Here is a 26208-nt window from a genome sequence, read left to right as displayed (position 1 = left end):
CTTTAAATGCCACATTAAAACCTTACGTTTTACTTTTCCTAAAATACTCTACGGTTATTATTAGGCGTGAGAGACTATTTGAGGTTGTCGAATAAGAGAATGCTAACATATAGTAGGAAAAAATACAAACTTTGTATTTTGTTTTAATTTTACATATGTTCCACATACAATTACATATCATAGACTAAAACATGGTTTTATTTTTGTATCAATGGCGAAATCCTAAATCTATATAATAGATTAATATTAAAACAAATAAAAATATCATGCATTAAATTATTACTATTGGAAGCCATATAAATAAATCTTTGAAAAAATAAAATTACGCAATCAAAGTCATTGATACCGTGATTGGTGAAACATCCATTTTTCTTAAATTTAGGATATTTTATGAGTTGCGGTTTTGGTAACTCATATCACCATCTAAAAGAATAATAATATACATCTACAACCATTCATTATTGAGGAGTCGATTATGGGTAGTTGTCTTTGAATGAGAGTTAAATTGTTTTATACAAGAAATTTAGATTGTGTATTCAATATTTTCGAATCATATTGTTTTAGGCTGCACTCCATTTCAAATGGACAATATAGTCGTATAAAAAGGAAGGTGTTAGATCACATCACCGAATTAAGGTTAGTCTTAATGTTCACCTTCTAGCCCAAGTTATTCTAATCTTTTCGAATCATATTGTTTTAGGCTGCACCCCATTTTATGGTTACATTAAGGAGGAGTTGACGATCTATTAATATATAACGTAAGCACCAATTTTTTTTTTTTTTTAATATTAAATTAAAAACGAAGTTCTTTAACGTAAGCACCAAGAATTTTAGTTTCAAAATTAACATTAATAGTAATAAGAGTTAATTTAGTTAATATATAAAACTCAAATCCGGTTAAGTAATAGTTAAATAAAAGTTAAACATGGTCACATTTATGATGATTCTAAAATCAACATTAATAGTAATAAGAAACTTTTAAATCAACATTTTAGTCAAATATAATTTTTAATGTTATAACCTATATTTTATTTCCTTACATAATACTTTTCAAAAAAATTAAAAATAGATCGAACAATAAGAGATTTTTTCGGATTGATTCTCGGATTGAATTGAGGCGGTCTAAACCCTAACAATGATATATATTATATGTATATATATATATATATATATATATATATATATATTATACTAACTTCTAGGTACGGTATCACAACTGAGAACAGAAAACATAAAAAGAGTGCCATGAATTTCATCTCTAACTTGAAGCCAAAAAATATGTGTCATAATAATGGCTCTCTATATTTTTACCTGTAAGTCATGATCTGTCCACTTAATTTTGGCAACTATTATTATTAATCAGATTACATTTATTTTTTTATTTTATTTTTAAGGATTCGGCGAAACAATATAAAATTGTGAAAAAACTTAACATATTAGTTTATTAGGAAGATTGTTACTCTTGATTATTTTATTTTTGTTCAATCCTGATAACATAGTATATGGAAAGTCCAAACTGTTTGTTTTTAATCGATCTCTATATCAAAAATTATTACATCATTGAGTCATATAACATGTATTATTTGTTATTATAACTTTTTACCTTTTAATACTTATAATTTGATAATTATATCGTTTTAATTTGTTCACCCTGCGCAATACGCAGGTTATCACCTAGTTATTACTGTATTTACAAGCTACCCAATGTTGTCCAGTCGTAAACCGATAACCTGATTTCTTCTCTCATGGTCTAAGGTCATTTCTGTTTTTTTTTTTGCATAATCAATTCAACCCAAACACAAGTTGGTCTACATATTGACTATTTTACTATTATTATTATTTTTACTATTTTTTTCATAATTCTCTTTAGTTACTGCTTTCTACTACGTAGTTATCAATTGCGAGACTCGTTTTTCGAATCTATGTAGACATGTTAAATTTGACAAAGAAAATAAAAATATCATTTAAAGAAATGAGAGATTTGGTGATATGATAGCTATTTTACTTCTTATCCACATTTAAAGAAATCCCACTTCAAGACTCAATCATTTTAATTCCTCTCTGATTTTTTTTTAAAAGTTAAATACTCACTCCTTTTTAGAGTTTTGCCTCGTTTCATAAAACACTTGAAGTCCACTCCGCTATATATGTACGTAAACGAGCAAGCAGAAGTTCCCGTCTCACACACTCTAATCTAAACTCTCTTCTTCTACACAAGCAAATATCTTTCTTTCTTAGACTGGCCATGGAAGCTATATGGAGTTGATGTAAGAGAAATGTAATGGGTGAGTAACACTTGATGGAGAAGCAGGGCACGTGCGAATAAATGAGATCGATCAGTATAGGTTTTGATAATATTTTCGCACGTGTTCTACTACTCCAACACGTGTGTCTCACCCTCACGGCAAAGCCATCGTCCACGGTTAGAAGATAATTTACATCAGGGATCCATGTTTATATTTATCGGACTACTTAATTCCTACGTTTTCTATATTTTAATACATATCTCGTGGATATAGAATAACGATTAGAAGTAATCAAACATTAATTGATATGGCTACTCCAGTTTATTGTTACTTCGGTTGGCAATGGTACGAAATTATGCACACGAATGGGAATAGAAAATTAGAAAATGTGATATTGTAATGCAACAACACTTATATACAAAACTTATGTCTATATTTAGTCATTGGTAAAGATTTTTATATAGTTAACTGTGAGATAAAGTTATAAAAGTTTAAGATAAATTACTCAACTAAATAGAATTCTATTGAAACTGCGATAAAAAAGTATTATATTTTTGAATTTCTCGTCATGGAACTATGTTACTTTAAAAACGAATCGGAATATTCAAGTTTCAAGACTGCTGTTAACTCTGACAGACAAAATCTGTTTTCTTATTTATATGTAAACACTGGATATATATTCGGTAACCTTGTTTTATTTTTTATTTTCTTGGAAAAGAGAGCATGAGGAGTGTAGTAATATAAAAGAAATGGTTTGATCAAAAAAAAAAAAGAAGACTGGTACTATCGAAAGACAATCAGTTGCTTACGTCATTGACATAAAAACGAATGCAAGCGTGTAGATTGTGTGTACGGTAAAAAGAAGAAAGGCTGTGGAGGCGTACAAAGCGGGGGACTTTCTCTCTTTCACTCTCACTGCCATTAACTCACACTCACACTTCTGTGACCTCTGTTTCTTTCCTCTGTTAACAGATTAATAAATAGAGATTCAGAAAGTGAGAAAATCAAATAAAGGTCACAGTTTTATTACGCAAGTAATGTTGTCATGTCCTTGTGGAGACAGAAAAAAGGGGAACACCGGAGGGTACAACTTTATAACGGATTCTTGTATAATATAATAAAACAAAAAATAAGAATGAACCTTGTGAAAATCTTTTTGAATGAATTATTTGAAGTTATGAACATTGTCTTTGATCTGTAGTCTTCCAAATTATTCGTTTACATTGCTCATTAGTGAGGAAGATGGGCCGTGTCAAACATGTTTCCAGCGATATCAAAAACATGCTTCTCCACATTCAATGATGTCAGGTTGGTATTTTATCCTCGAGAAGTAAATGGAGTGGCTTAGTGTGTGACTGAATATACTTTATAGAGTAAATATTTACTTAATTGTAATTTTTATTTTGAGTTTTAACCTTTTGTCAATTAAGTGGAATAAGTTTTCAACTCATTTATTCTAAAAGTGGAGAAAGACTGATAAAGATAGTGTAATTTTCTTCTCCAGTTTTAAACAAATGGAAAGTTTTATTTCAAGTTTTGTAAATTTATATTTTCTCATTTTCACTATTTTACTCTGTGTATAACCACCAGTCACACTCTTTGTTGTGACTCGTTTTGAATTTGATAAACTGTTGCGATGTGGAATCAATGAAAAATTGAGAAGTAGTTGTTGAGCCAAAAAAATGCTATATACTTAAATCTAGTACTTGTAGATAAACTCAAACCAAGAATCAAGATAAATTCTGCTCATAAGAGCTTATTGACACAAAAGATAAATAGCTCAAAGGGAACTTTATTATGCAAATGAAAGTAAAGAAACTGAAAGAAGCTTAAGCTGTCACTAAGATGAAAATGATTCTCGATTAATATTCATAAAATGGGAAATAGAGACTGCTAGAACCGCAGCCAAAGCTAATACAACTCTATTTATACTATTTATATGAAATCTACATGATGAGAACTTTATCTATATGGACTTTGGGCTAAACTTGATTAGCTTGGACTTGAGCTTTAATAGTAATTGAGTATTACACTATGTAACAATTAATAAAATTTTGTTATATAAATGATGAAACTAATAAACTACAACATTGATGCAGTTGATTTTGTTTGAGACTAACAATCAGACAAACGACACATGATGAAGCCTAACTTTTTTGGTATGTGGTTGGTTTAGCTATTTAAACATAATCAAATTTACTGTTTAGCAAAAAAGAAAAAAAAACATAATCAAAATTACTTCAAAAAAAAAAGATTAGTCGAAATACTCAAATTAGAAAGAAACAATGTGCTCACTACCCAGAATTACAGTCTACATGGGCCGATAATGGGCTCACTGTAGTTCTTTGATTTAAACCCCAACAACTAGTTGTATCATTCTCTCCTTCCGCTAGCCAGACTAGACTCCTCGCTTTCTGTTTTCCAGGTACGCTAAATCTGGGTTCAATCTGTAGAACACTGGAATGTTCTCTTGTAATGATTTGTTCGATTTACAAAGGAATGAAAACATTTTATGTTTCAGTCAGCTTGAGTAGAAGGGTTGTCAATGATTAAAGTTTAGTCACAAACTGATATCCACCAACTGTTCGATGAAATGTCTGAAAGGAGTCAAATTGCTTGAGAAATAAAATAAACGTAGGCTTTGTTTTCTCGTTCAGGAAAGCATTCAGCTATATACTTATCATTTCTAGATATAATGTATTGTAGTATTGCATTTTCTCATTTGAAGTGTTTATACTTTTGTTTCTCACAGACTTCCTTTTAGAGAGAGAATTAGAAAGATGGTGATTCCACTGGCAGTGAGGCCACCCCGTCTCTTCGACTACCTCAAACCTTACGTCCTGAAGATGCACTTCACGAACAAGTTTGTCCACGCTCAAGTCATCCACTCACCAACAGCAACGGTGGCTTGCTCAGCTAGCTCACAGGAGAAAGCATTGAGGGAGACAATGAATGTCACACGCGACGTGGCTGCTGCTTCAAAGATCGGTAAACTCCTTGGCGAAAGGCTCTTGATGAAAGATATTCCAGCTGTTACTATTCACATGAAGAAAGAGCAGATGTATCATGGTAAAGTCAAGGCTGTCATCGATTCTGTCAGGGAAGCTGGCGTCAAGTTGCTTTGATTATTATTCAACAACAATCCTTGATACCAAATTAGTTTCATGTTCGGAACATTGTTATTCTTTTTGGATTGAGATCAGAGTGGTGTCACATAGAAAGTTATAAGCATTGACTATTGAATAATAAGATTAATGGTGCTTTTTGCACAAGAGTGAATCCTTTGGCACTCATACAGTGCAAAGTTGATTTCTTTTCACCAATGAACAAGTTTTGATGATATGCAAAAAATGTTTATGAAACAAGAGCGAGAAATAAAATCTAAAAGTGGCACTAACTTAAACTAAAAGGATTAAAAGAAAAAAAAGACTGTCAAGGAAAATACAAATCTCCAGAAGCAGAAGACAAGAAGATCATTCTGCATCTACACACAGAAAACTAAGTGTGTATTTTTTGATTTCTCACTTTTTTTTTACAGAAGTTGTTTGATGATGAGTAAGGACCCTTTGGGTTCTTCAATGCATTCAACCCATAAACTGAAAACACACACAGTGGTAGTTCAACTATTGAGGTCTAGCTTGAGATGTGAAAACGTTATCTTGAGAGAGAATACTAGACTTCAAGATTTCCCCATTTTTGGTACCTGATAAAGAGAAACATATCAAAGATAGTTTTTTCTAAGGTTAAGATTATGGACATGACGATCTCACACTGATGAAACCTAAGGTTCTGTTGCAAAGATTCAGAATCAGTTTTTTTTTTCATCTTTTCAGAGGGTTACAAGTTAGGCCTGAATCTATATATTTACTTGGTAGAAACGAACCTTCTTGAGAGGATGACTGCTAGAAGCTGGAGCCGGTTTCATAATCTCAAAAGAGCAAACAAGAGACTCGTCCACGCTCAGTAAGTCACCAGCGTTATCAAACTCCCCACCATAGTTAGGAGCCGAGAATATCGTTACTAACCTCCTGTTCGCAAAAAACTCGTACCCATCTTCCACTACCTGCAACACATAAAACCCATCACATATGGTGAGGAAGTCTCAAGCTTTACAACAAAAGCTTTTTTACCTGATGGCCACGGCAAATGAGGTCAAGATCATTCTTATCCAAAAACTCATCGACTTTATCAGCTCCAAACGTGCACGAAATACCTCTATCACTATCAGACCATCCTTCCTTCTTCGGGTCAGGATCAGACCAAAGCAGATCACAAAGAAGACCGTTGTCCGGAATCTCCGTAGGCCTCTCAATCTCTCGAATCTGGTTCAAATTCTCCAGCTCCGGCGACAACCCCCCGTGCATACACAAGATCTTGTCATCGATGAGCGCTGCCACGGGTAAAGAGTTGAAGCAATCGGTGAAGATCTTCCAAAGACGCACGTTGAATCTACGCTTGCACTCGTCGTAGAAGCCGTAGATTCTGTTGATCTTAGCGTCCTCGTGGTTGCCTCTCAGGAGATATATCTTGGACGGGTAACGAATCTTGTAAGCGAGGAGAAGACATATGGTCTCGAGACTCTGCTTGCCTCTGTCAACGTAGTCGCCTAGGAAGAGATAGTTCGCTGATGGAGGGTAGCCTCCGTATTCGAATAGCCGAAGAAGATCTTGATACTGACCATGGATATCACCTGTGATTACAATACCCAATAGAAACCCTAGTTTGTTACCTTCACCCCAAGTATCAAAATCAACCTCAAATCAACAGATAAAACCTAAAGTTTGCTGCTTTCACCTCCATGATCAACCTCAAATTCACAGAGAAACCCTAATGTTTGTTACTTTCACCCCAAGTATCAAAATCAACCTCAAATCAACAGATAAACCCTAAAGTTTGCTGCTTTCACCTCCATGACCAACCTCAAATTCACAGAGAAACCCTAAATTTTGCTACATTCACCCCCAATTAGCATACCCACATGCTCAAATCCCTAAATTTGCTATATTCAGCCCTAATCACAATACCAATATGCTCAAATCCCTAAAGTTTGCTACTTACACCCCCAATCACAATGCCCAGATGCTCAAATCCCTAATTTGCTATATTCACCCCTAATTACAATACCCATATGCTCAAATCCCTAAAGTTTGCTCCTTTCACCCCCAATTACAAAACCCAGATGGCTCAAATCCCTAAAGTTTGATACTTTTCACACCCAATAATGCAATTTCATCGTGGGAGAAAGAGAGAGAGATTACCGCAGATGCGGATTGGGGCGTGGAGTTCGAGGAGATTGGGTTGAGAGAGGAAGATTTGACGGGAGTTGGAGCAGAGTTGACGAATCTCGCACTCTGATAGCTGAACCTGTTTGCCTCCTCTACCTTCTAGCAATCTTCTGATGATATCGTCCAATACTCCTATCTCCAGCATCCCTTCCATACTCGCCATCATCGTCGTCTCTCTCAGATCCCAATTTTTTTTCCCAACCAAAATAGAAACTTTATACAAGGGTTTGGTTCGATATCAGGCGAGGAATAATGGGTCGTGTTTAGATACCGATCGAATTGAATATTTTTTTGGTTTGAGTTTTCCCGAGAAAGTGTGGGAAAGATGAAATGGAGGAAGCAAGGATGGAGGAAGGTCAGAGGATGAGAATTGAGAAGTGACAACCCAGCCAGAAGACATCTAATTTTCAGACGAGAATTGTTTTTTTTTTTTAAAACCCCCCCGATATAAATGGGCCTTTGTTTTGGCCCAAACAAAGCCCTAAGCGAAGATGACGTCATGAAACCTAATATACGAGCGAGCATGTTCCTATAAATTTATAAACCCTAATTTCATTTCAGTCTTTCTCCGTAGAAGAAGACACTCGACAGCTCCTCAAGCCATGGTACTTACTGATCTCCGCCGCTTAATATCTTCTCTTCTGTGTTCCCTACGAGCTTGATCTGTTGGTCTTAGCGGATGATCGTTCCGTAGGTTTCATCGTTTCGATTAGGTGTCTGTAATGTTCTTTAGCTTATTTGATCTGCGCGATAGCTTATAGTGCGATACGTATCATGACGTTTAATCTGTTAGGTTTCTTCGTTTCGATTGTTGTGTCTATAATGTTCATTAGCTTTATTTATCTACGCGATAGCTTATGGTGCGACACGTGTCTATACTTCTAAATTGAGGTTGATTCATTGGTTATCTCGTTGTTGTAGGGTATCGATCTTATCGCTGGAGGTAAGAGCAAGAAGACCAAAAGGACAGCTCCTAAGTCCGATGATGTCTACCTCAAGCTTCTCGTCAAGGTAAATATAACACGAAGAATAGTCTTGTGAATCTCAATGGCTTTGCATTCTGAATCGTATGGTATAGATTGGTTTAGTTTTTTGCTCCTTTTGTAGCTATACCGGTTTTTGGTAAGGAGAACCGGAAGCAAGTTCGATGCTGTGATTCTTAAGAGGCTTTTCATGAGCAAGGTCAACAAAGCTCCTCTTTCGCTCTCTAAGCTCGTGGAGTTTATGAAGGGCAAGGTTTGTTTCCTTGAGAACCACTCGTAATTAGGTTTTGTTTTAACTGGATAAGCTTTTTGAATCGGTGTGATTTTCTTTCTCTTGCTTTAGGATGGTAAGATTGCTGTGTTGGTTGGGACTATTACCGATGATTTGAGAGTGCACGAGATCCCTGCCATGAAGGTTACTGCCTTGAGGTTTACAGAGAGGGCTAGGGCTAGGATTGAGAAAGCTGGTGGAGAGTGCTTGACCTTTGATCAGCTTGCTCTCGTTGCTCCTTTGGGACAGAACACGGTGAGTGGTTTGAAAATGAATCACCTTTTTATTGGATGCTTTTGTATTTTTTTGAAAAATTGAGCTTATGTGTATGTGTTTTGTGACAGGTTCTTCTTAGGGGACCAAAGAACTCGCGTGAAGCAGTGAAGCACTTTGGTCCAGCTCCTGGTGTGCCGCACAGTCACTCCAAGCCTTATGTTAGGTCTAAGGGAAGGAAGTTTGAGAAAGCCAGAGGAAAGCGAAAGAGTCGTGGCTTCAAGGTCTAAGATTGGTTTCGTTATGGTTGGTTTCGTTATCGAGATTTTGTTGCAGAACTCTTGTTCCTCTTCGCCTTTTGCAGACATTGTTTTGAGCTCTCTATCTTTCTGTTCTACTCGACAATTAAATGTTTTTCCTAATATCCCTTTTAAGAGTTTAGTTATACCAAGCCTCGTTGAGATTGTTTAGGAGCAGTGATTACACATCTCTACTGCTTATTAAATTTACACTGGTACAACTTTGGAAATGATCTGCAAAATATTTTCCATAACCATAATGAAGTGAAACACACTAATGTTTCTCGGGAACACTGAAACACAACTCAATTGTAACGGAAAGTGGCTCAAAATTTCGATACTGGGCTTTTGAAATTGTTAAAAGTGATAATTGGAATCACTGGAGGGCTTAATTTTGCAACAAAATACTTCCATGGGTGCATAATGTAAACAGGTAAAAGAATAAGGAGTTTTACGCAATTTCAATAACTCTTCCCCCTTTCGAATCCTGGTAAAATCCGGTTAAATCCCGGTTAGACTCACCCCTTCCCGCAATTCAAGGTGAATTTGAATTTCAAAAAAGAAAAAGAGGACAGCGCACGCCTACCCATCTCTTTCCGCAATTAAAGGGATACCAGTTCTTACTCCAATACAAATACACCTTTAAACCTAGAATTAGAAAAAAGCCAGATCTAGATCTAGCTTTAACGAGAGAGCGTCTTCATACACGTCCTCTGTCTTCGTTCTTCCTTTTCTGCAAATTTTTCTTCCCCCCGAAACGAAAATGAGGGAATGCATCTCGATCCACATTGGTCAAGCTGGTATCCAGGTCGGAAACGCCTGCTGGGAGCTTTACTACCTTGAACATGGCATTCAGGTTCTTCTCTCCTTCCTTCCTCCTTCGTGTATCGATCCGTTTGTTTTCATTTCGCTTTGGTCAGATCTGACATATCAGTCGCTACGTTTCCTTTGTTCTTAGTAATTGATTAGACCTGTGATTGATTTCGATCTCTGTAACCGATTCTAGATCCGTTTCTCGTTTTCGACTACATCTGTGATTCATTGTTATTTTCTCGCACTTCGTTAGATCAGATCTGACGTATTCTTAACTGCATTTACAATCGTTCTTTAGTAATCTGTTTAGATCTAATGTATGGTTGATTCAGATCCGTTGGATTAGTTCTTTTATATAACGGGAACTCGTGTAGATCTGTGTTCGATTCGCTATGATTGTTGCGAGAGAAAGAAACGACGGACGATAACTCTTAGCATGCATCGATCTGTAAAAGTTGTTTTCGCTGGATCTGATTATATTCATTCTGTACTGATATGCTGTTTTCTGGATCTGGATTGGTGCAGCCTGATGGACAGATGCCGAGTGACAAGACTGTTGGAGGAGGTGACGATGCTTTCAACACCTTCTTCAGTGAAACTGGCGCTGGGAAGCACGTTCCTCGCGCTGTCTTCGTCGACCTTGAGCCCACCGTGATCGACGAGGTCAGGTCCGGTACTTACCGTCAGCTTTTCCACCCTGAACAGCTCATCAGCGGTAAAAAAGACGCTGCTAACAACTTCGCCCGTGGCCATTACACCAGTAAGTTATACTTCTCCATCAGCACAAACCCAACAACTTTTAAAGCTACTCCTCAGCCCAAGCCCATTGGGCTTGTGTTGGTACCCTCATTACATCATTAGCCCACATTTTGTTGATTTTACTGAGTTGGTTTTGTAATGTTTTCTCAATTTTGAAGGAGATTGTTGATCTGTGTTTGGACCGTATCAGAAAGCTTGCTGATAACTGCACTGGTCTCCAAGGATTCCTTGTCTTCAACGCTGTTGGTGGAGGAACTGGATCTGGTCTGGGTTCTCTTCTCCTTGAGAGACTCTCTGTGGACTATGGGAAAAATTCCAAGCTTGGTTTCACTGTTTACCCATCTCCACAGGTCTCTACATCTGTTGTTGAGCCGTACAACAGTGTCCTCTCCACTCACTCTCTCCTGGAACACACTGATGTCTCTATCCTCCTCGACAATGAAGCTATCTACGACATCTGTAGACGTTTCTTAAACATTGAGAGGCCAACCTACACCAACCTTAACCGTCTCGTTTCTCAGGTATAAAGCAATTCAAATAACAGCTCTTGATGTTGCTTCATTACTGATGTGATCTTGGTTCAGGTTATCTCTTCATTGACTGCTTCTCTAAGGTTCGATGGTGCCTTGAACGTGGATGTCACTGAGTTCCAGACCAACTTGGTCCCATACCCAAGAATCCACTTCATGCTTTCTTCCTACGCACCAGTCATCTCTGCTGAGAAGGCCTTCCACGAGCAACTCTCTGTCGCTGAGATCACCAACAGTGCGTTCGAGCCAGCTTCCATGATGGCTAAGTGTGACCCACGTCACGGGAAATACATGGCTTGCTGTTTGATGTACCGTGGTGATGTCGTCCCCAAGGAAGTCAACGCAGCTGTCGGAACCATCAAGACCAAACGTACCATCCAGTTCGTTGACTGGTGTCCTACTGGATTCAAGTGCGGTATCAACTACCAGCCGCCAACTGTTGTTCCTGGAGGAGACCTCGCGAAAGTGCAGAGAGCTGTGTGTATGATCTCCAACTCGACGAGTGTCGCTGAGGTGTTCTCGAGGATTGATCACAAGTTCGATCTCATGTACGCGAAACGTGCGTTCGTTCACTGGTATGTGGGTGAGGGTATGGAGGAAGGGGAGTTCTCTGAGGCTCGTGAGGATCTTGCTGCGTTGGAGAAGGATTATGAGGAGGTTGGTGCCGAAGGTGGTGATGATGAAGATGACGAAGGTGAGGAGTACTAAGAAGTTGAAGAATGTTTTGAATAAAAATGGATGTTGTGTGTTTCTGTTATCCTTTTGTGTGTTGCGTGAATGGGCTCGAAACACTCTTGTGACGAGTCTTTAGTTTGTGTTTTCTCGAAACTACAATTTCATGTCTTTCTGGTGTTTTGAGTTTCTACTATGGTTTTAATCTTACTCGATTTGTGTGTTAAATCTCGTTCTTGTTCCATCCAACTATTTGTTGTGATTCATATATGCATGCTTGCTTAGTTCATAAAGAAAGTAAAATAAATTGAATACATATACACTTAGAGTATCTTCAAAAGGATATTCTATTTTAGAATTTACAAAACTTTAAATTTGAAGTTTGAGTTGTTTTTCTCCAAAAACAAAACTTCAAACATAACTTCAAAATTCTTGATATTTTGCACTATGATCTTTATATTTATAATTAATATGAATCCATTAATCTTTTATAAATCTTGTACATATATAAAATTTAAAAATATTAATTAATAAAATCTTACATAAAATATATAAAATTATAAATAGAAATATATGATTAAATATTAAAATAGAAGAAATATACTATATTATTCCATAAAATAATTTTCGTAATGTTTTCACTTCGGTTACACAAAATATTTTTGGAAAAATATTTTTAAGATTTTTGAGGTTCCGGAGAAATTTTATCAGACTATTAGTGTTTTTGTACTATTTAAATTTGTCTAATAATTATGTCTTCATGTATCTTATTTAAGAAAGTTTTTTGTAATATATTTGCTTTATAATTTAAGTGTTAAAATATTATAAGAGCATCTCCAAAAAAATATCTTATTTTAATGTTTCGAAAACTTCATATTTGAAATTTAAAGGTAATATTCTCCAAAATAAAAACTTCAAACTTAACTACATAAGTATTTATATTTTATAACAAGTCCTTATGTTTATCATACTTCATTAAATTCATACAACTTTAAAAATAAACATCACTTATTTAAAAATATTATATAAATATTAATTCATAAAATGTTACACTATATAAAATTTTACGTAGAATACACAATTATATATCAAATTACAAGTAAAATACCACACTATCTTAAAAACTATTTTCTGTAATATTTTTATATATGATTAATAAGTGCATTTGTTAAGTTTTTTTGTAATATTTTCATTTTGTAAATCTAGTTTTAATAATTATAAGTCTTTATTTTAAAATTTTTGTTTAATTTTATCTGTAAAATTTAAATTGTAAAGGAAATTTTGAAATATTTATGAGTTATAAATTTTTTTAAGGAATAAAAAGATTTAACTGACAAAATATTTAAAAATCATAAATGTAATATGTAATTGTAAAGACTAAAATGCAAATAAAAATATGAAACTTCAAATTTGAAGTTTTGAAGTTTCTTTTTGGAGAGTAAAAAACTTCATATTTGAAATTATGGAGTGTTTTCTGGAGATGCTCTAAGAGCATCTCCAAAAGGACTCTCTATTTTAAAGTTTGCAAAACTTTAAATTTGAAGTTTCAATGTGTTAACTTTAAACCTAACTTCAAAATTATTTGTATTTTACACTATAGTCCTTATATTTGTTATAATTAATATAAATCCATAAAACTTTTAAATAACTAGCAGTACATATATAAAAATATCACACTAATGTTAATTAATAAAATCTTACAGTAAACATATGAATTATAAATATAAATACATAACTAAATGTTAAACTACAAGAAAAAAGATTATATTTTGAAGCTTGCAAAATTTCATATTTGAAATTTGAAAATGTATTTAAAATTTATATTTGAAGTCTAAAGATATTTTAAACTTTAAAATTTCTTATTTTAAAGTTTATTATAAGATATATTTTTTAAAGATTAAAATAATAAACAACAAAATATCTATAAAATGTAATATGTAATTAATTGTAAGGACCAACATACAAATAAAAATGCAAAACTTCAAATTTGAAGTTTTGAGTAGTGACACTCTATATTTGAAGTTTCACCACTAAAAAAATTCAAATTTAAAGTTTTGAAGTTTCCTTTTCGAGAACAAAAAACTTCAAATATGAAGTTATAAAGTGTCTTTTGGATATGTTCTTAGTGCAACAACGTATGTGTATTAGTATATCTTTTTTTTTTTTTTTGTAACAGAATATTACTAGTATATCTTTCACAAGTAATACATGTGTTGAGCAGTCATTACATCTGTCTAATTGGGGTTGTTAAAGATATACAGCTAATACATGTTTATTGTATATAGCTGAAGGTTTAACACAAATTTACAAAGCTACTCTCGTATACAGGTTTGTCAAAAATATTTATCCTTTTTGTCACACACACGACCTCTAGTTAGACTTTTAGCCGAGCTTTCCATAGAAGAACACTAAACATGAAATATTAACCAATTGATAATCTTAGTTTAAGGTTAGTTTGTGCGGAAACTCGATATAATGGCCCTAAGATGGCTCCACAACGCTCCAAAATAAAGAAAACTAAAGCCTATTCATATTTTGCTCTCCCCTAATTTTTTTCTTCAGTAGTATACATGTTTGATGTTTCTACATTTCTAGGCTACTCTCTTATTATTGAGAGACATATAATTTGAAAAAGGGAAAAAGAAATACAATGTTTGTGTTACCTCCAGAGGAAATATTTCATAATCCCGATTTGTTTAATTTGTGTGAAAAGGATAAATACAAACCAACATTGTATCATATATTGATACAGTGAAACTCTTTAAATTAATACTAAATTAATAAATATTATAAATTAATAAATTTATTCGATCTCGAATTCGATTCAAAATATAGCATAAATTGATAAAATAATAAGATATAATAATATTTTTAAAAATTATATGTAAATATATGATCCCACTAAAATCATAAATTAATAAATTGTGTATCCATACATTTTATATAAGTACAAACAAACAATTACATTATTTCTTTTATTTCACAGTATAATTATATCTATATTTTCTTAACACTTTACTAATATTTAGTAAAGTTATATCTAAACCACAATTAAAATTTATAAAACTTACTTTATATACACCAAATAATACAATAAAAATAACGTCAAAGTCGAATTTTAAAAGTTTAATTAATTTATGTATGGTAAAATAAATTATTATTTTTATATTATAAACTAATATATTTCAAAATAAAAAGTATCTAGAAAAGATAACTTTTTGTCAATTAATAATTAACTCTATAAATGAATAAAATATCATGGTCTCAACATCATTAACTTATAGAATTTTTACTGTACCTTACTATATATTCATGAATGTATCTCGGATATATCTTACCAATTGTTCTGCACTCTGGTTTAAGAAAAAGACACTAAAGGTATTCAAACTTTTGTTTTTGGAGACTGAAAATGTTATATTAAGAATAAAGCTTTTATTATTCCTAGTTCATGCACCATATTTGTATTTGTTTCCTTTTGACATAGAAAATTAAAAGCTGATTACGACCGAGAAACTAATTATAGAAATCTGACAATCATTTTTTACTAATCTTTCTCATTGCAAAGAACCAACTGTAGTCAAGCATGTTAAGGCCAAGCTGTCTAAGAACAATGTTTATGAAATATCTTCCACGTTGGTTTCTCCATATATTACATTGCAGTTTCCTTGTATTTGAAGTGATTAAATATTTTCTATGAATTTAGTGAAAAGTAGTATATCCTTCCATATTGTGAAAGATTTTACTTTGACTAGTTATTTTCTTAATTAATATTTTTGTCAAATAAACTTTCGAAAATGGATTTATAGTATTACTATGTTACGTAAGTAGGCATAAATAAAAAATAGTAAAAAGATCATGGTGATTAGAAAATGCTAACATATTATATATATAATTAATATTGGTTCATAGTATACTTATATATTTTATACACTGTTATCTACACACACGAAATACAACATATTCGAATGAGTAAATAAATATCAAATTATAATGGTGTATTTTTCACTAATATATAACTTCGGAAGATAAATTTAATAAAATCAAGGTGGTTAGAAAATAACTCTAACTTTTAACGATAGATTATATAAAACATACAACGGTTCGTACATATTTCACATACAATGTCATGTTGGTATGACAAAAGAGTAAGAAATAATCATAAATTTCAAAAATACTGATTCAGAATTTCCTACAAGAATACCATTTTGTAAGACAAAAAGAATAGAATTAAAATGCCTAAAGAGACTATCATAAATTATATATATGAATTCAAAGTACTTCTGATTTTAATTAATTTTACCCTTGAAGATTTTATACCATAATAGATGACGAACACCAAGACTATTTTCTCAATAAATAGCGCCCTCACTTCTCCTAATCTAGCACTAAAAAGATAAATATCACTTTTGAATCCTTAAGAAAATTAAAGAAAAAGATTTTGTTATGTCTTCTTCAAGCTCTTCCACACCGCAACCGGTTGTCATCGAGGTTATGAAGGAGTCCAAGGAGATAGCAGCAGAGAGCAACAATCTGAGACTAGGGTCTCCTCAGGAGACTATGTCGAGAAGTCATGAGAATCCCGCTTTCAGACCCGGTCCTGTCCGAACAGGAAGTGAGATCATGAAGTTTTACCCATCAAAATCGAATAAAATCTACACTTGTCCCTTTTGCAACAAAGGGTTCTCAACCTCACAAGCCCTAGGTGGTCACCAGAACGCACACAAGCAGGAGCGGGACTGGGACAAGAAGCGTAAGGAGATGGAAGCAAACTTTCCAGGACTCGCCTTTTTGAACCCTTACCTAGACAAGCCTCACTTGCTCTTAGGTGGGTATTCACCAGATGCTTTATCAAATGATAATCATCTTGGTATCACTCTTGAACCTTTCAAACGTGCAAGAATCGGCGGCGTGTACCCATCGTTCAGTGGTGGTCTCACCAACATGACCATAGTTCCTCGCATGACTCCAACACGGTTCTTCACTGGGACCACTTGTACCAATGGTTCTTCTTCAATGGGGATTGCACCAAGACCCTCCTACAACAACAATCCCCCGATGATCCCTAGAAACATTCCTCCTTTTCCACCTCCTCCTCGAACCATCAATCTCTCTAGCGTTTGCTATTCTCAAAATAATGCATTGAGCGAGAAGAATCTTATCTCAAAGGTAGGAAATCACAAGATTGTCGAGATTGATGATGATGATGATAATGATCAGCCAGAAGAAGGGAAATTTAAAAGCTGGGGCATTGATTTATCTCTATCCCTTTGAGTAATATTGTATGTGTTTATTTAGTTTTCATTTTTGAGGTATCATAGCTATTAGAGACCTCTCGCCATGCACCTCATTCCTGTCTATGGATATTGTTGTTGTCCTTCAAATTTAAATGTTCCTTTTGTCTGTATCATCTCTTCCTCTATTGACATCTCATTGTGTCTTGGTTTTTTTTTTTAATCTCTGATTCCTTTTATAAAAAAAATCTTGTGCTCTATATATCATGAGTCACAAGAAAAAAGATAAATTATATCCTCATATATGTAGGGACACTGATCACAAAAACTAGTTATCCCCTAAACTATATTTGAGAAGTGATTTTGCCACATGTCTTCTCTACAATCATTCTCACAAAAATAATATGACATGGCTACTAAAATTGATGACATGTCTTATAGATTAATATGACATGGACAATTTTTGCCACATGTCTTCTCTACAATCATTCTCACAAAAATAATATGACATGACTAATAAAATTGATGATATGTCTTATAGATTAATATGACATGGACAATTATACTTAATGTTAATTTATATTTTTGGTAAAGTTTTTAAAATATGGTAATAACTCATATATTACATTTATTTTCGATTGGACTTTTTAAAAATATGGTAATAACTCATAAATCATCATTAAAATAAATATATTCAATTATGGCATTTCAAATTTCGAAATGTCATTTAAATTAAAAATATTTCAAAAATATATACATATTTTTAGAAAATTACAAAAATTAAATCATAAAATCAAATTAAATCGTAAAATCATAAGTTTCTTATATATATCTACAGATTTTATAAATATTTTTTAATTTTAATTTTTGAAAATTATGAAATTTTTATCCCCTAGACTATATTTGAGAAGTGATTTTGCCACATGTCTTCTACAATCATTTTCACAAAAATAATATGACATGGCTACTAAAATTGATGACATGTCTTATAGATTAATATGACATGGACAATTATATTTAATGTTAATTTATATTTTCGGTAAACTTTTTAAATATGGTAATAACTCATGTATTACATTTATTGTCAATTTATATTTTTGGACTTTTTAAAAATATGGTAATAACTCATAAATCATTATTAAATAAATATATTCAATTATGGCATTTCAAATTTTGAAATATCATTTAAATTAAAAATATTTCAAAATATATAAATATTTTTAGAAAATTATAAAAATTAAATCATAAAATCAAATTAAATCGTAAAATCATTAGTTTCTTATATATATATATATATCTACAGATTTTATAAATATTGTTTAATTTTAATTTTTGACAATTATGCAATTTTACATATTTAATTAAAATAAATAGATTGAAAAATCTACCTAAGATTATAATTTTAAATATATACATGCACATTCTTAAATATATTTCAAAATAAACAAAATTGTTTTTATCTTAATTTAATGTTAAGTTAAATCAATTTAAATTAAAATATTAATAAGAAAAAGAAAAATTATAATATTAATAAAAAATAAATATATTTATATTTATCTGTTAGAAAATATTTTAAAATTTTTTTACTGCACCTGGTGCAGGAAAACACCTAGTTCAAATATATTTTCTTTGTATTTTTTTTATTCTTTGTGTAAGTTAGTCAAGCTATTAGTAATAGCGTTGAATATTAAAGAAGGGAACGCATGAAGAAATTTGAGTCTAGAGTTTTTTTATCTACAATAATATATGTTCATTGTTTCACGTAAGATGAGTTTATTCGGAGATTCAGGATGGATGTACGTATATTACAATGTATATGTACGCACCATAGCGTTATATATGAAGAAGACCTTCGCTACTAAAACAAAACGAGACGCATCAAATGTATTATACATGCAGTATTCGGAAATAGAGCATGCATACGATGCAAAATGATTAACTATATTGTTTAGTTTCAAGCAAAAAAAAAACTATATTGTTTAGTTTCTATTCTATTAATTTTTTTTGATAAATCCTATCAGCTGATCCGGTCGGTCCAGGGAGGAATGCACTTAGTACTACACAAGGGATTCCCTACCACACTATTTAACTCGAATTTGAAATACCTTCCGACTAATGTTAGGGTGAACCGATCATCTATTATGATTCACCATGTAAACCACTTGGGGCAAAGCCCAAGCTCAGACTGACCAAGTGATGATAATTTAGTTTCCATGGAAAATCGAACACATGATTGATGTGGGTACACACCAAACTCCAAGAGATTGCCATTAGAGTCATAACTTTTATCTACTATTAATATGTCTAAGTAAGACCATATAATTAATTATATACTATTATATATTTGATTATTTACATTACTCAATCAAATATAAAATATTTCTAGAAAATCTTAATTATCAATAAGAATATTAATAATAAAATAATTTAACTATAAATTTTAATTTTTAGTTATAATAAAATATGTTGAGAAAAAAATTAACAAAATCTTACCAATTTTTTTTTAATTTTTATAAATTAATGCTATAACATATTTAATAATTAGTAATATAAAACCATTATAAATTAACTTTAATCACTATTTTCCTATTAAACGAAAAATTAAAATTCTAAACTATGTTATAAATTTATAATTATAGAAATGTTATATGAATTGAATATGATAAATTAAATTAAATTCTGATAATTTATTTTGTAAATACTTTCATTTAAAATTACTATTCACCTTTAAAACAGACTAAACAATGTAACATTTAATACAATTAAAATTATTAACATATATAAAATATTTAGTATATAACTAACTTTTTCATGTAATTTTTACAAAATATGATATTAGAAAACATTGAGATCTTAATAATTCATTAAAACATTAAGATAAATAAATTAAACTATTAAAATTTAATGTTTATTTTAATTATAACAAGATATGTTGAGAAAAATATAAAAAAACTTTCCAAAAATTTAAATATTTTTTTATAAAATAATTAATTGGTTTAGTATATGTAATTATCCATTTTTTTAATCATATAGACAATTTAAAAATAAATATTCCAAACTCGAAAGATCATATTAAAATTAATTAAAAATAGAATATTATAGATGCTAAAGTCTAATTTTTGAAATTCAACACGAAAAAAATATATTGTAAAAATTAAAATTAAAATAATATTTTAAAATCTTGCTTTGATAACAAAATATTAGAAAAATTAATGACATGGCATCCAAAAATATTCTGTAACGATGAAATGGGCTAAAATAATATGGTAGATATTAGTATATTTAAATTTTGCTTAAATAATAGAGATTTATCATATAAAAAACAATTTATTTACGTAAAAATCTCGCAAAATACTATGATGATATATGTTAAATTCTATTTTAAACATTTTATGGCAATATAACTGATTCTAAACTAATATCTTTTCAATAGTATAAATAAGTAAAATTTTAAAAATGTATATATACAAACTGTAAAAATTAAAAGTATACACTTTGAAAGAGATTTCTTTATTCGATTGTTTTATATTATGAATTTACAGAACTCAAAAATATATTAGTAAATAATAACAATTATAACAAAGTAAAATATATAAAACGCAAAATAACTATACATTAATAATGCGAATAAGAAAAATACACAATAAGATTATATAGTTACATATATACAATACAAAAATGTAAATTATATATTGAAAACAATTATGATAATATCAAAGTTATACATTTACAAAAATGAAAATATCTGCACCAGTCTAGTATAATATATTAGAGCAATATCCAAGAATAGATTTGCATTTACAATAGATTGTTTTGAATATCTTAAAAAGTAAGTTGTAGAGACCGTGTCGACTCAAATTTTCCAAATAAGTACATTTTTTATGCTAACCAGAAAATATGTTGGGAAAAACTATTAGGAGCAACTTATATGTCATATCCTTAAAGCCAATTGAATGTTATGAACCAATGCGTTACTCCATGATTTGGAAAGTAACTTTTTTTTTTGCAAACCAAACTTCCGGTTTGATTTTGCAGATGTTTCCTCTTAAGTATAAATGGACAAAGGAGAAAAAAATCAAGGATGATCAATAGCAAAGCCATGTTCAACGAACAAACGCTGCGGCGAGCGACGGCAATAAAAAATATACAAAACGTAACTATAGGATGTTTATGCCTCAATTCAACATTAACTGATGTCTCAAGATATTGTTGTATATTATTACATGAGAATCTAATACAATAAAGTAGAAGAATCTGTCTTCTCAGGCTATCCACGACATCTTTGTGAGAGGGGCAAATGGTGACACCTGTCAAAACCTCAGTGGATTGTGCCTCTCACGCGTGACTATGGTCGCCTCTTTACAGACGAAGCAGAAACGTCTCACAGCCCTTTAAGCCGGCATTAATTCTGAGTTTTCCCTTCTGTAATCAACCTCTTTCCTTAAGATTGCTCTCTCTCTCTCTCTCTCTCTTTCTCTCTCTCGAGCTTTCTTTGGCAATGGTATGTCAACACCCACTTCTGGTACTGTTTCTGCAACCACCATGGAGATTTCGAAGCCTGCTTCTGTTTATGTAAAGGAGGTGCCGACTAAATCTCCAACGAAAAGGGCCTCTGTGTCTGATAATGGAGGAGACGAGACTGACTTGCCAATCACCACAACGGCAATCATTGTTTGAAGATGCTAAGTGAGTTAATGGATTTTGGGATCTGAAACAATTCGAAATTAGGCAAAACAGAGTGGGTAATGGTTGCTGGTTAGATCCACTAAAGCTCGAATCTTTATTTCAGTTATGCATTCATGTTATGTAAGCTTCTTGCTTTGGTTTTGTAATAAGGTATAAGGAGATGAGTGATTGATTGTTTAATGTGTGTTATTGTTTTAATTATAGAGGCAAAGAGGAAAAAGTGGCTTCAAAAAAAGAGAACAGAGTCCGGTTGGCGTCTTCACATGTATGGATGAAGAACCTTTTCCTCTCTCTTTTTCTAGGGAAATAATTTGAATCGATGTTTTTTTTCATGGTGGGATATGAAGAGAAAAATAGTAGGTGGATCGAGCATGTGCCGGGATCGTTTGGCATCAGCGCCAGCTTCACTCTTCGTTCCGGCCAAATCATATTCTCCTTCGCTTCTCTCATCTTCATGTGCTTTGATTACGACTTCTATGACTTCACTACCTTCTGGTAATACCTCCTTTACGTGCTTCCCTAAATTATTGTTTGATTATTCTAAGAAAGCATCATCTTCTTCATCATCCTTTGAAACATGCCTGCATCTTCTCAGCGCCTGGGATGGCTCAAAAACGGCCGAGGAAGAGCGAACAAGGGTCGTCGAGATCAGTCCCAAAAGTAAAAGGATGATGCTCTAACTTGATACCCAATTCAGGCAACCTCAAGGCTTAATCAACTTGGCCTGATGATGATGAGTAAGGAAGAATCTTGGAAGATGAATAAGAGGCAACTGTCTTTATACCTCTTTATCAGAAGAGTTATGGAGAATTCTAGCGTGTCTCTTTAGTCCACTACTCTAGAAGCTCTTCACATCCTTATCTGTTCTTCCTGGTAAAGTTTTATGCCTCTTTGCGATGTGGTTTTCAATCTGGTATTTTTATTGTGATTCTCCCAGTCCTTTTAGCTCATGTTCATCATTGTTTTGAACACACTGTGGTGTATAGATTCATTTTAATCAGCATTATGCTTTTGGTATTATGTTTATCCTCTTTGAGTTTAGAAGCTTCATTGTTTTGATAGTTTACAGGTCGTGTGAAACTTGGTTACGTCACGACCAGTGGTACCTACGTTGCTGTTAGAATCATAGACAAGGCTCTGGTTATCCAAAAGGGTCTACAGTCTCAAGTCCAGAGAGAGATACGTACCATGAAGCTTCTAAACCATCCCAACATCATGCAGATACCCGAGGTTTTGTGTCTCTGCCTCTCTCTCTCTGTCTCCTCAAACTCTACAGTTTTTTTTTTGTTCTCTGATTCTATAAATTTTAATTTCAGGTGATTGCAACCAAGACAAATATCTGTATTGTGATGGAATATGTTGCAGGTGGTCAGCTTTTAGACAAACTTTCAGATGCCAGAAAGCTTTTCCAACAGTTGATTGATGCTGTTGATTACTGACATAACAGAGGAGTTTACCACAAAGATCTTAAGGTTAATAGAAGAGATGAACTTTTATAAAATTATGGAAACTCCCTGTTTTTCTAAGAAACATTGTTAATGATTTGATTTATCTTTTTTGCAGGCTTTTAGATTCAAAGGGTAATCTCAAAGTCTCTGACTTTGGACTAAGTGCAGTTCATAAAGTAACACTTTCTAATTCTGATGATATAACTTTCTATTAGTATTTACCAACCAAATAAGGTTTTGGCTACTAAATTCAGTCAGGGGGTATGCTTTCTACAGCTTGTGGATCTCCATGCTATATAGCACCTGAGGTAATAACAATATTTACTTTGCATAATGTTTCAAAAATGTCTTAATCTTGAGATGCTGTTTTTTGTTAATAAAAACAGCTGATTATGAACAAAGGCTATTCAGGAGCCAGCAGTGGATGTGTGGTCTTGTGGAGTAATTCTATTTGAATTGCTTCCTGGTTATCCACCGTTTGATGATCATACACTTGTGGTTTTGTATAAGAAGATACTGTGGTTTTGTATAAGAAGATACTCAGAGCAGATTACACATTTCCACCAGAGAAGAAGCTAATCTTTAACATTCTTGATCCAAATCCTCAAAGGGTTCAAAACAAAAAGAATCTAAAAATTTACAGTTATCATTGTCATTCCTAGATTGAGTAATAACATCTGAGAACGTCTGGATGCAGAGTATGAAACTAGCTGAGATAATCATCCAAGATTCTTGGTTCAAGTTAGGTTATACACCAGCTTATAATCAAGTTTCAGGGTTCTTCGACAAACAAATAATCAATCAGCCCACCAAACAGGGGGAAATTCTTTTTAACAACATAATTTGTAACTACAACAAAGGATCACACACGATGGAATTGGAAACCCCATAAACAGACTTAATAATCCAATGTTCCATACGGCCCTAGGTAATACAAACTCAAAATAAACATGAACTTCTACAACCGCTGTTTAAAAAAAAAACCTTTTACGGCCCAATACAAGGGATACTATACGAATCCCAAACATTTTTGAACCAAATATTACCAGGGTATTAACACACTCATCAACTCAATTGACACTAACCAAATGGTTCTTCAACCGCAATCCATTATAGTTCTCTCATACTCAGAATGATTATATCTTCCTTCAAAATTATAATTTGTAAGATCGATGATCAAGATTTCACTTAGTCTTCCAATCATCTTGGTGCACACTTGGAGAACCTTCTCCATAACTAAGAGAGAAAATAAATCTATTCTACCTACTTCAGTCGTATGTAATTTAAGAAGAAAATGTGACTTATAGTTAGACTTAAATAAACATGGCGAGAAACTAAATAATTGTATTTTTTTAGTTTTTATTATAATTAGACAACTCTATAATTTTTAAAATAAAATATTAAAATATATAGTTAAAACTGTTGTAAAAAATTAAGCATGTTACTCCTACTTTTAATTAAAATTAAATTAAACATTTAAAATCAAATTTTACTATAATTTAATCTACTCGTCTGCCTGTAGGGCGGGTTTACGTTAATCGGTTAATATTCAACAGATCAAGTACTGTCCCTTAAAAAAAAAAAAATCAGATAAAACTATTAAAAACAAAATCTCATTTGATCGATCCCGCTTGGTTTAACTTATAATGCTCAAGTTTAAAATGTATTGAAGATTTATGAATATTACAACAATATACAATCTTTCAACATTGTGAGAATACCCTCATATATTTTCGATTGTTTATTTGAGATGTGGTATTGACACAACTAATCATTGCACGTACTTGCACTTACAACCAGATGAATATAAAATCTAATTTACAAAAATTATATTTTTATACATCATCTCATGATGATTCACAAATTTGAAGAACCATCATATTTGCCGCTAATTAAACAACCTAACATTCGTATAGTATAGCAATATTGTTGAACACTGTCGTTATGAAAAGAAAATGGCATGCATCAAATGAATTCATATTCTAAGCAAAGAGCATAAACTATGCAAAGTGAGTCTTTATTTAAAGTATGTAAAAAGGATATACGTTTTTTCTTTTTTAAGGATATATGTTACCTTAGACGGCATGAACACCATTCTCTTATCAACAAATCGTGGCTTTGATTGACCGTCATAAGTTCTTACCAAACTAGATTTCAGTAGAGATAAATTAATATTCAATTGATATAGAAAATTTATAAAATTAAAATATAAAATAATTAGTAAAATAATTGAATTTATTTTATCTTAATGGATTTTATTTATAAGATAAACATACTATATTAGAGTTTTGTGTATTTTTATTGTTTTATAGGTAGACTAAAAATTTTATAGTTTAATAATGGTATTGGATTAGGGTCAATTTGAAATATTTAATAATAATTAAACTAAATTTCAAATTTTCATATGCCTCGTAGATTTGACTGGTTTTGTCATTAACAACCGTAGACCGTTAAAGGGTTCTTAACATTTTACAATAATCATTAAAGACGCTAGGCATAGGCATTCGGGGTTCCAATCAGGTTTCGGTTTTTCGAGTTTATCAAAATCAGCCTCATTCGAATTATTTGAAAGTTTGATTTAGGACTGGTTCGGGTTATGTCGGATTTGGATCGGGGTTAGTAAATCTTCAAAGAACCGGTACAATCCAATGTACTTTCGGGTTCGGGTCCCAATCGGTTCTTCAGTTTAAAAATATCTAATTTGTACCTACTTTGTAACCAAAACATAAGTAAAATTGGTTTATTTTGGTTTCAAATACCTAATTTATATTT

General features: G+C 32.2%; 4 protein-coding genes and 2 pseudogenes across 9 annotated transcripts; 5 read left to right on the top strand and 1 right to left on the bottom strand.

The window, feature by feature from the left end:
- The first annotated feature begins 4550 nt into the window (after nt 1-4550).
- Nucleotides 4551-5518, top strand: LOC130494410 (uncharacterized). Of its 3 annotated transcripts, XM_056988940.1 has the most exons (3): nt 4643-4671; nt 4768-4880; nt 4999-5518. In XM_056988940.1, the coding sequence occupies exon 3, from the start codon at nt 5027-5029 to the stop codon at nt 5369-5371; it is 345 nt and encodes a 114-aa protein (XP_056844920.1). In that variant the 5' UTR covers nt 4643-4671; nt 4768-4880; nt 4999-5026; the 3' UTR covers nt 5372-5518. The 3 variants fall into 3 exon arrangements, with proteins under 3 accessions (XP_056844919.1, XP_056844921.1, XP_056844920.1); XM_056988939.1 differs by lacking the exon at nt 4768-4880 and having other exon boundaries at nt 4551-4671; XM_056988941.1 differs by lacking the exon at nt 4768-4880 and having other exon boundaries at nt 4626-4671; nt 5011-5518.
- Nucleotides 5519-5525: 7 nt separating this feature from the next.
- LOC108813545 (serine/threonine-protein phosphatase PP1 isozyme 9) lies at nt 5526-7895 on the bottom strand. The gene is made up of 4 exons (XM_018586127.2): nt 7505-7895; nt 6377-6936; nt 6130-6309; nt 5526-5949 (listed from the first exon to the last, which is right to left on the bottom strand). The coding sequence occupies exons 1-4, from the start codon at nt 7695-7697 to the stop codon at nt 5926-5928; spliced, it is 957 nt and encodes a 318-aa protein (XP_018441629.2). The 5' UTR covers nt 7698-7895; the 3' UTR covers nt 5526-5925.
- A 112-nt stretch (nt 7896-8007) lies between these two features.
- On the top strand, nt 8008-9420 carry LOC108806518 (60S ribosomal protein L18-2-like; annotated as a pseudogene). Its single transcript, XR_001942551.2, has 5 exons — nt 8008-8136; nt 8453-8542; nt 8639-8767; nt 8858-9040; nt 9130-9420. The product of XR_001942551.2 is annotated as a 60S ribosomal protein L18-2-like (transcript).
- Nucleotides 9421-9934: 514 nt separating this feature from the next.
- LOC130496664 (tubulin alpha-2 chain-like) lies at nt 9935-12339 on the top strand. 3 transcript variants are annotated; one of them, XM_056988938.1, is made up of 5 exons: nt 9935-10153; nt 10636-10874; nt 10997-11390; nt 11454-11914; nt 11997-12339. In XM_056988938.1, the coding sequence occupies exons 1-5, from the start codon at nt 10061-10063 to the stop codon at nt 12208-12210; spliced, it is 1401 nt and encodes a 466-aa protein (XP_056844918.1). In that variant the 5' UTR covers nt 9935-10060; the 3' UTR covers nt 12211-12339. The 3 variants fall into 3 exon arrangements, with proteins under 3 accessions (XP_056844918.1, XP_056844917.1, XP_056844916.1); XM_056988937.1 differs by having other exon boundaries at nt 9944-10153; nt 11454-12339; XM_056988936.1 differs by having other exon boundaries at nt 9944-10153; nt 10636-10950; nt 11028-11390; nt 11454-12339.
- A 4175-nt stretch (nt 12340-16514) lies between these two features.
- On the top strand, nt 16515-17342 carry LOC108811294 (zinc finger protein JAGGED-like). Its single transcript, XM_018583338.1, has one exon. The coding sequence runs from the start codon at nt 16515-16517 to the stop codon at nt 17340-17342; it is 828 nt and encodes a 275-aa protein (XP_018438840.1).
- A 5525-nt stretch (nt 17343-22867) lies between these two features.
- Nucleotides 22868-24213, top strand: LOC108835809 (CBL-interacting serine/threonine-protein kinase 21-like; annotated as a pseudogene).
- The last annotated feature ends 1995 nt before the right edge of the window (nt 24214-26208 follow it).

This window comes from Raphanus sativus, chromosome 6, assembly GCF_000801105.2.
Source record: "Raphanus sativus cultivar WK10039 chromosome 6, ASM80110v3, whole genome shotgun sequence".
In the NCBI taxonomy this organism is placed as follows: domain Eukaryota; kingdom Viridiplantae; phylum Streptophyta; class Magnoliopsida; order Brassicales; family Brassicaceae; genus Raphanus; species Raphanus sativus.
The sequence above is the reverse complement of the archived record's forward strand: the minus strand, read 5'-3'. Positions and strand labels throughout refer to the sequence as shown.

Bases quoted from the DNA above. Each gene is read 5' to 3' on its own strand.
- LOC130496664 (XM_056988936.1), top strand. From the start codon at position 10,061: ATGAGGGAATGCATCTCGATCCACATTGGTCAAGCTGGTATCCAGGTC. The intron at 10,951-11,027 runs GTACCCTCATTA...TCAATTTTGAAG, and splicing joins AGCCCATTGGGCTTGTGTTG to GAGATTGTTGATCTGTGTTT. The intron at 11,391-11,453 runs GTATAAAGCAAT...ATCTTGGTTCAG, and splicing joins TTAACCGTCTCGTTTCTCAG to GTTATCTCTTCATTGACTGC.
- LOC130494410 (XM_056988939.1), top strand. From the start codon at position 5,027: ATGGTGATTCCACTGGCAGTGAGGCCACCCCGTCTCTTCGACTACCTC.
- LOC108811294 (XM_018583338.1), top strand. From the start codon at position 16,515: ATGTCTTCTTCAAGCTCTTCCACACCGCAACCGGTTGTCATCGAGGTT.
- LOC108813545 (XM_018586127.2), bottom strand. From the start codon at position 7,697: ATGATGGCGAGTATGGAAGGGATGCTGGAGATAGGAGTATTGGACGAT. The intron at 6,937-7,504 runs GTAATCTCTCTC...TTGTAATCACAG, and splicing joins CGCCCCAATCCGCATCTGCG to GTGATATCCATGGTCAGTAT. The intron at 5,950-6,129 runs GTTCGTTTCTAC...TCTCTTTATCAG, and splicing joins GCAGTCATCCTCTCAAGAAG to GTACCAAAAATGGGGAAATC.